This window comes from Saccostrea cucullata, unplaced genomic scaffold (genome assembly GCF_032062105.1).
Source record: "Saccostrea cucullata isolate Sc308-1 unplaced genomic scaffold, CSIRO_AGI_Scuc_v1 ctg12009, whole genome shotgun sequence".
Taxonomy (NCBI): domain Eukaryota; kingdom Metazoa; phylum Mollusca; class Bivalvia; order Ostreida; family Ostreidae; genus Saccostrea; species Saccostrea cuccullata.
This window is the reverse complement of record NW_026922405.1, coordinates 1-10,486: the sequence shown is the minus strand read 5'-3', so window position 1 is coordinate 10,486 and position 10,486 is coordinate 1. Positions and strand designations below refer to the sequence as shown.

Sequence of the window (10,486 nt, the reverse complement as noted above, 5' to 3'; positions counted from 1 at the left end):
CACAGGTAATATAAATGCATGTATCATATGAATGTCCCATCTTTTCTCTTTCAAAATGATCAATTTAAAACAATTTAATTTTTTTTTTAAAGTAGGTCAAATTTCAAGGTCATGGAAAAAAATATAGTGTATTTAGGCATTGTCAAAGGTAAATACTAATACACATTTCATATGAAATTCCTGGAACAATTTCTAAAACGAGGTAAATTAACAAGCAAGTTGATGAAACAAGAATATCAGCAAACTCGTTTAAAGTCATCATTTCGTAAGTTCTATGGTTGATACAATGACCTTGTCAGCAAATACAATTTATCATTGAGTTAAATGCTGACTGACGTTTTTCATACTAATTGTTAGTCCATTATTTATACACTGAAAGACAACGGATTTTCCCGTTATTTCCTGATCATGACAAGGAGCACACGGTGGGTGTGACCGGTCAGCAGGGGATGCTCAATCCTCCATGGCATCTGATTCTACCTCTGATGTTTTGGAAGTCCGTGCTTGCTCTGCTCCTATTTTGTATTGTTTTATGGACTTTGAGCCTGAATACTGTTCCTTATCTCCATATATCTTTCTTTGTCGACATACGCGGATAGGAATGGAAATAACCATTGTTCATTGACAATACGTCGTCGATATATGTTAATGTCGAATTTAATGCCGCAGCAAGTGTTTTTTCACGTGTAAGATTTTGGACAATTTCCGCCTCATATAAATACAAAAAAGGTCTGCTAATGACGGGTCGCAATTGGCACCCATGGGAATTCCAATAGATTGTTGGAAGACCTGGTCTCCAAAAACAACAAAAATATTGTCAATCAGAAACTCAAGCATCTTTTTTTAATATCAACTTCAAAGTACTTTTGTGTACAATCAGACTGTGTTTTAACAAAATACATGTAATTTTGCAAATGAGTGAAATAACCAATGATAAGGTAAGTATATTTTCAAGTTCCATTGTAATGATAAAGCAGCTGTCATTGATATTAAAAAAAAACCTGGACTTGACTTTATCGTGAGTAATGGTTATTCATAAAGTTAAAAAGTAATTAAGTTTTTGATTTTGGTAAAATCTTGTGATTTCAAATTTACCAAAAGTTCCTTGGAATGTTTAATAACTAGATCTTGTTTACACCACTTCTCGAATGTATTGTTGCACATTACAGTGCAAGGGAAGTTGAGGTTTGTGAATGTGAAATCATCATAAGATTTAATTAATCTTTACAGTACCTTTTTATCATTAATTAAGGATATTTGTAAAAACAAAAAAAAAAAAGAGAGAGAGAGAGAGAGAGGAAAAACTTGTACGCTCAAATTTCTTTTTCCTAAAAAAAAAACCCTCTGAAATAAATCATTGTATGAAATCATGGTTTCCAAAACGTCAAGCAAAATTTTCTAACTTTACTCTGGGGAGGTGTATTTTGAATAAAATACCTTTGTTCTGGCTATATCATTGATGAATACAAATGATGTATCCGTTTCAAAAGCAGAAATATCGACCTGGAAATTGTAAAGGTAGCAGGTGAACTTCTCTTTGTCGTAGTTCACAGACAGACAGATAGTTATCAAGGAACACTCTCGGCAACACTGCATTAGACCAATTTTGTCTATTTTGTCATAGAAGTCCGTCCCTGGATGTCTCCTTTCTTCGTATATTATTCCGGGAACTGGACATGAACTTATATCTCCAAGGCTTGCATTTAATTGTAGAAGCGTGAACAAAGATAAAATAGAAAAATTTTTCATCTTCACATGTTTGACTGTTCAAAGAGATGTGACGACAGACTGAAACTTTAAACAATAAATAAGGCCCTTAAATCGTTGCAATATTTGACGATGCAAAATGATCAAAGTAACTTTTTCATATACTTTTAAAACAGTCTGCCGGTATGGAATATTTCTCAGACCAATTATTGTTGATGATTGATAGGTACTTGATTTTTCGTTTAAAGGGATATTTTTTTTTATTGCAATTAGTTCCACTGGTAACCAAAAATTGTAGGATAATACTACAATATCTCGGGGTATTATTATCATGCACACATTAAACACAAACGAGCAAATTAAAAGGAACAATATATTATTATATAAAAGGAGAACTTTTGTCGCTAAACATCTAAGTATAACTTTGAAAATTTGTGTTTATTTTTGTATCGTTGTGTATAGAGGGAAAACACTATAATTATATGTATTGATGTCTTGATGGGGTTTTAACAACAAAACATTACATATGCACAACAGTATATATGTAGGACGCAAAAGTGCGATGGGACTCCAAAGTCCGATGGTCACGCCAAAGCTCGATGGTCTGCGCCAAACCCCGATGGTTTGACACGCCAATTAACGTTATGACGTCATAGTACTACTGCGCAAAAATGCGATGCCGTGCCATGCCAAGATCTGATTGTTTAAATAAATGCAAATAAATATTCCATGCAAAGATTCACCCTAATCTTTTAGATAGGTACGAGACTAAAATTTATCAGTCGAAAATGTGTAAAATCTATATAGGCTAGATATCTTGGATGGGTGCAGGACTAACCCAAATCATTCCATTAATGTGCCAGTAATAACCATAGAATCACTCAGGTGAGTTCGAGGAAACACAATCATTGGTGTTCAAGAACTAACCCTTATCAGTCGAATGGTGTAGAAGGACTAACCCTAATAGCTCTGGTGGGCGAAAACAATAAGCAAAATCAGTATAATTGTATGCGAGACAAATACTAAATCAATGGAATTTGAATGCAGGACAATATCATGATGTCAGACAAGTGTGGCTTCATAAACGTTGATTGTTACTTCGCACCATCGGACTTTGGCTTATCGGACCACCGCACTTTAACGCAACGTGTCTCATAGGAAACGAGCCATCAGACTTTAGCGTCCGTAAAGACACCGAGCCATCGGGGTTTGGCGCAGACCATTGGAATTTGGCAACACAATCGCACTTTAGAGTCTTACATATTTATTTATATAGATATCTTCTATCAGAAAAACGTGTTCTCTTTTAAGAGTTTAACACAGTCTAAAAGTTTTTAAAAGGGTGTGTCTTTGGAACGCTAGACTTTAAGACACCTTTCTGAATTTTGAATATTTTGATAATATACTAAAATTGTTACATTTTTGCGTCTCGTGTTTAGTTACGATCGCATACATCAAGATATTCTTTTGAATAATCAGCGGAAAAATAGCTATTAAATTTTAAGACATAATTTTCTAATTCAAATCATTTACCTTTATAAAAAAAATGTCTCAAATTTTCCGAGGTATGATATATGAAATAGATGGAGCAACCGAACAGTACTCAAGCTCAGAAGTCAACAAAACAATACAAAATTGGGGCAGAGCAAACATGGACCTCCATGGAGGAGTGAGTATTCCCTGCCGGTCACACCTGCCGTGTGCTCTTGTTATGATTGGGAAATAACTGAAAAATCCGTTTTTGAAAAGTACGCAATTCAGCGTGTAAATAATGGATTAACAATTTGTATGAAAAACATGAATGTATTTTATTCATTTGATTTTCACTTTTTTTTGTCATTAAACTTTTACAAAATTTTATATTTTTGAAAAAAAAATAATTTTGCTGTCATAGAACCACGCTCTCTCTCAAGGATGAAAGACACACTCTTTGGATGGATGAAAATATTCAATATCAACTTATGACCACTTATGTAAATAAAGTTTTTGAAATGTACTTAAGGAATGTTCTTAAGTTATGTGTGAGTTATTGGTGTGTGAATAACACAGACTTGCACGTAAGCATATTTTTCTGTGTGAATCACACACCAATAATTCACACTAAACTTAACAACATTCCTTATATTTACGTTTTCCATGTCTTAAAGCATAAAAAATATACTCAATACTAGTATTTGAATTTCTCATTGTGACATCATGTTAGCGCACGTTTCTTCGTGTATATTTCTACGCGTGAGTATACACGAAAATTGTATTCAATTCAATTTCAATGTTGGATTACTAGAAAAACACAGCAGATGTAAATACTGTTGTATGTCTTTAAGTATATCTTTTTGTTATTGTGTTGATATAGGCTTGAATGTACAATGTGAACATGTCGGAAATGACAAATGAAATTTACATATTCTAAAATACCTTTTATGAATTTATTTATTTTTTTACTTAAAAAGAAAGTGGACCATTTTTGAGACATGGATTTATGTTAACACATGAACATAAAACTTTTCATTTGTTTTGTTGATTTGGAAGAAATTTTTTCCACCTTGTAATATGTTTTATAAGCACCTTTATGAAAAAGAGTCAGATATTCAAATATTTGTTCAATGTTTGTTTATATCAACGATTCAGCGATAAAAGCAATTGTATAAAGAATTTGTATAAGAATAAAAGACAATTGTCGTACAATCAATTGCAATACGATTCTGAATGAAATATGTGGAGATAATGAACTATATTCGAGCTTGAAAGTCCATTTAACATCACAAAATAGAAGCAGAGCAAACAAAGATCTCCAAAACATCATAGGTGGGTCAGGTGCCATGGAGGAATGAGCGTATCCTGCCAAAGGGTCACACGTGTGTGCTTCGTGTCATACCTCTGTTCCTTTCTCTTAGCACGTGTTTTACATTCCGATTCACAATACAGAGAAGTAAGACAAAATCAATTAGAAGTTCACAATATTTTGGTATCTTCAGTTTTTTTAAAATTATATTCTCCTCAGTCATCTGCAGAAATGCTAGCATTTAACATCTGAATCATAGAAAGGTAAATTAGAAAGTTCCTAGACTGCTGTCGTAACTGTTTTTTCGAATGTATAACTCATATCGTATCTAAATTTGGTAAAAAATTTACAAATACCCCGGTAATTCAAATCACCTGAAATTTTGAAAATATTATAAGATGTTTTTAAAAAAGGTTTTCATCGTTTCATGTTCCAAATAATGACTTAAATTTATATGTTGCTTTGTTAAAAAGATATAAAAACAAAAAATAATACTAACACACCGAAAACGGCACAACAACATGTTATTACTACGTACTCATTTTTGTTATGTATATCGGGAAAACCCAAGATTAAACACTGAAAAAGCGCCAGAGGAAGCAGGAAATTTCCAAAAAAAGCGTGTCGTACACATACATGTGTGTAAAGGGCAGTGTTCGTCTGAGATTCTGTATTAGACGAGACCATTCTATCGATAATCTATAAAACTGATCAAAATCTTAAATGAGTAACTTCCGGGAAAGAGATAAAGGCCATTCACAGTTGCACATCTTACATCAGTATATCCATGCATTAGAATACACTAACATTGACAACTAAAATAATGCTGCTAGAATTAAAGAAAGCAAAATAAATTTTAAGTGATAAATAACCGTTTTTAATGATTGGATAGAAGGAGTATTCTTAAGAAAGTCATGAAGCTATGATTTTGATATTACATTTTGGTCAAGTGTGTTCCAGGTTTAAAAAAAATCTCATTTTAAAGTAAAGTAACATGATATGAAAGGAACTTCATAATTCAACAATACAAGATATAGCGATAACGAACCGTATCTAAAAAAACAGAACAAAACAACATAAGAGCAGAAAAAACACGAACCTCCAAAACATAAGAGGTGGGATCAGGTGTCATGGAGGAGTGGGCATCCCCCTGCTGACGGGTTACAAAGTAGGCTTTGAATAAACTCTTATTCAAGAAATATCAAAACTGTTCTGCTAATAAAGGTGCACAATTTATGCCCTTTAATTAACCAACAGTTTATAAAAAGATATGGTCTTCATGGAACATATGAAGAGATTCAACGTTGAACTCACGCACCTGTATTTTTTCAAATTCAGAAAATGTGATGAAAAAGTGTGATTGTAATGGCATCTTTGAATTCAAGGTAAAATAAAAAGATCGTAAGTTCCTGTATTTAAGAATTTTAAGGTGGATTACTTCTTTCACTTCATTTTCAACATAATTAACATTATCGATAATAATGTTCCCAGTGTGGCTACAGTTGAGAGAAGAAGACCTCTCATTATGGCTTTGTTTTAGATACTTAACCTATTGATAGTGTGGGGTTTGTACATAGATTAAAACTGAAAAGTTTCAAAGAAAAATTTGAAGATAATTTTTCTGTTTTATATTTAAGTTGGGAAAAGTTTTATTAAGGTGAATCAGCTTTGATGAATTTGATTTTTTTTTTCATCTAAATTGAAATATTTAAATAAGTGTTGTAGATTGTATCCTATATAGCACAACATTTGTGAATGTATAAAAGTAAAGTAGTCAGACACTTATTATTCTGCAACGACTTTATATATATGTTAAATTGCGTATTAAGAGATTGAGGGGCAATAGGAAATTCTTCTATCCTTCTATATCCAATAATCCAGAAGTGAAAAAAGAATTAGATAGATTACATGATCAGTACGTACTGGCCCTGCTGACAAAGCAGATAACAGCATTGTCTTCGTTTGTAAGGCTCATTATATAAATTGCATTTTCGAAGAACTTGGATTTAATTCTACAAGTGGTATTCCAACTTATACTCATAGTTCCCTTTCTAAGGAAGAAATTCTTCAAAATCATATCATAAACTTCATAAAAATCCTTACAAAGATACATTGCGGGTTCCAGTAAATTTTCAACCAAGTCTCTCTCGTTATTCCTCACTGAGATATTGACAGTGGTGAAGGGAAAACTTCAAAAGTACTGTACAAAAACATATTCTAGAAGTGGTGTGAATCAGATGTGGATACTCAAAAATTCCGAAGATCTTTTGGACGATTTGAAATCACAAGATTTAGCTTAAAACTTAGGACTTTTTAATTTTACACACAACCATTCCCCACGATAAATTAAAGTCCAGGCTTTTCGATGTCATTAACAGCTGCTTTATAAAAATGGAACTCGTAAATTTACTTAGCTGATCATCGGTCATTTGCAAATTGTTTTGATAAAACACATTTTGATTGCACACACAAGAAATCTGAAGTTGACATCAAAAAGATGCTTAAGTTTCTGATTGACAGTATGTATGTGGTTTTTGGAGACCAGATCTTCCAACAATCTATTGGAATTCACATGGATACCAATTGTGCCTCGTTATTAGCAGACCTATTTTTGTATTCATATGACAGAATTTGTGCAAAATCCTATACGTGAAAAGAAGAAAACACTTGCTGTGACCTTCAACTCGACATTTAGATATATCGACGACGTATTGTCAATTAACAATGGTAATTTCCATTCTTGTGTCGATACGATATATGCTGGGAAGCTTGAAATAAAAGATACCATAGAGTCTGACTTGGATATTTTACTTGAAAGAAACGTTAATGGTAATCTAACAACCAAGATCTATGATAAACGTGATGACTTTTCTATCGTCGACTTCCCTTACTTATGCAGCAACATACCTTTATCACCTGCATACGGAGTTTATATATCTCAGTTGATACGATACGCAAGAGTATGCTCTATGTATGAACAATTTCTAAAGCGAGGTAAATAATTGACAAACAAGTTGATGAAACAAGAGTATCAGCAGTCTCGTTTAAAGTCACCATTCGTAAGTTCCATAGTCGATACAATGATTTTGTCAACAAGTACATGTGTACAATATATCATTGAGTCAAATGCTGATTGACGTTTTTCATACTATTTGTTAGTCCATTATTTATACACTGAATTTACGACGCATTTTCCCGTTATTTCAAGATCATGACAAGGAGCACACGGTGGGTGTGACCGGTTGGCAGGCAAGAGAAGCTCTCTCTTCCATGACACCTGATCCCACCTCTGATATTTCGGGGGTCTGTGTTTGCTCCGCTCCTATTTTGTACATGTATTGATTTATGGACTTTGATATTGAATACTGTTCGTTATCCCCATATCTTTCATCTAATAGGGATAAATGCACAATGTCATGTACCCTGGACTTTGACTGCAAGGAATGTCTTCATTTTTGTTTTCCTGCAAAAATTGACTTTTGTCTTTCAATTTATATATTTAATTATCATTATAAAATGATTCCCCCACAGCTATCGATTGTTCCAATCATCAGTAGACTTCCCGGAGACAGAGTAAGGTCTCCTAGTGATAATTAAAGGGAGAAATCCTGAACAGCTGATGCAAACATTAAAATCCATTCTTCAAAAATCTTCAAAGATCGAGTTGTGTTTACTTAATTGTGTATAGTTTGTAGAATGTATTCAAATGATTTCACAGATAAATCCATGAGGGGTTTCACAGCAGTCATCACCCCATCTGCCATCTGTTCGAGTGATGGCGCAGTCCGCGTCGGACGAATTCGTCACACATTTGTTGTAGTAATCGTTGGGTTGACCAGTGTTCCAGTTGGAATATACCAGAGGATGTCCAGTGATCCACTTAAAGGTCCCTTCTGTCTCACGGTCACTTAGGCCAATCCAAAATCGTGTCACGCTGGATCCACGGCCAGCTACAACAAAAATACCCGTATAACATAGTATCCTCAAGCCGCATGTTTATTTTTTTGTCTGACTTCTGAAGGTTTATTACTGATTAACTTAAGTTTTAATGGTATGTAGTTTTTTTATCCAGTGTGAATATAATTCATATTCAGTATATGCATGAACAGTTGTCAAAAATAGGTTGTTTTTTCTAGTATCTAAGATATATTTTTTTAATCGTCTATTCAAGAATTAAAAACTTTAAATTATATCTAGTATATCATGTATATATATATATTTTAAAATGTTGCATGAGTAAAACGTGTTGTCTATAAACAATACAGTAGGCTATTGTACTTAATCTTGAAAAAAACATGTAAAATATTTTGTTATCCTTACAGTTTATTAGTTGTGTGACCAGACTGGTTTTGTTTTCTGTATCTATGGACACTAGTTTGTTATTCTTACAGTTTATTAGCTGTGTGACCAGACTAGTTTTGTTTTCTGTATCTATGGATACTAGTTTGTTATTCTTACAGTTTATTAGCTGTGTGACCAGACTAGTTTTGTTTTCTGTATCTATGGACACTTGTTTGTTATTCTTACAGTTTATTAGCTGTGTGACCAGACTAGTTTTGTTTTCTGTATCTATGGACACTAAATGTCCACCGTCACGTCGACAGAATCCCTCCGCGACCGTCCAGTTTAACACAGGGGCGCTAACGATCCTCAGACAAGACTGGGTCTCCTCATAAAATGTATACATACCATGTCGACATACTGAAAGACAATTAGATTTTTTTTCATTTTCTTTTTCTTTTCATTTTTTAAAATAGTTTTCTTGCCTTCCTTTATTCATTTTAGCGCAATAAAATAAAACGTCGATAGTAGTATAAACCGTCTAGATAGAGCGGAAGTGACGTCATAACCGGAAGTGGTTGAACCGGAAGCGGAAGTGGGCTAATCGGAAGTGGACGGAAGTGGGCTAGCGGAAGCGGAAGTGGCCGGAAGTGGTCTAGCGGAAGTGGGCCCTAGCGGAAGCGGAAGTGGGCTAGCCAGAAATGTCCTAGCCGGAAGCAGGCTGGATGACCGGGTCAACTGAGTGCATCCCCTGGGGGATAGCCGGATCAACTCAGTACAGTCCCCCTGGGGGGGATAGCTGGGTCAGGAGAGTGTGGATTTGGGGGGGATAGGTGGGTTAATTCATTAAATATAGTCCCCCTTAAATACTGGGTGTTTACACTGTGTTTACATTATACACTATACGTTGGTACTACGTTTTGTTTATGCTAAACTATACAGGTATAATACTTTGGGGCCGTGTGCAAAAAACATTACAAGAATGTGATTATGACGTCACGCATTCATTCACAGTCTAGCTTCATTTTTTGAAAACCTCATTACCAAGAAACAAAAGTGAAACTAACCCTAATTTCCCTTAACCCTATCCCCTAACCCTAACTATCCCTAATTTCCCCTTAGGCCTCTATCCCTAACCCCTTTTAACCCTAACCTATCCTATCCCTTAAATACTGGGGGGCCCGCTTACACTGTGTTTACACTGTATATAGTTTTTTTTTACTATACGCTGCTACTACGATTCACAACGTTGGTACTACGTTTTGTTTATGTTAACTATACAGGTATAATACTTTGGGGCCGTGTGCAAAACATTTCAAGAATGTCATTATGACGTCACACTTTTCATTCACAGTCTAGACAGTCTAGCCTAAACCGGTTCAAACTGGTTTTTTACTGAAAAAGACAAATAACAAAAACCTGGATTTTTTACTGAAAAACAAAAAATACTAACACAGATTTTGATTTTTTCAATTTTTATTCACAATGAAAAAATACAAAAATAATTTTAATTTCCACTGTATCGGCATAAGGGACATTTCTGGTAAGAAGTCTCAAAGAGTTTCTTCACACATTCCTCACAGCAGGGATATTGGTGACATTGTCCGCATTTCCATTTTCCTTGAGTCTTTTCCTGGTAACATATCATACATTCTTTCAACGGTCTGTTCCTGGTTATTTTCATCCATCGGGGAGGCGGAATGTTCTCAATTCCCT

The 10,486-nt window shown here is 34.3% G+C and overlaps 1 protein-coding gene across 1 annotated transcript; it reads right to left on the bottom strand.

Moving 5' to 3' along the window:
* Positions 1-7,659: 7,659 nt before the first annotated feature.
* LOC134261737 (C-type lectin domain family 10 member A-like) lies at positions 7,660-9,190 on the bottom strand (the record flags this gene model as incomplete). Its single annotated transcript, XM_062744143.1, has 2 exons — positions 7,660-8,439; positions 9,017-9,190. Coding segments are annotated over 2 exons (422 nt in total), but the record flags the coding sequence as incomplete, so codon positions are not given.
* Between the last annotated feature and the right edge of the window lie 1,296 nt (positions 9,191-10,486).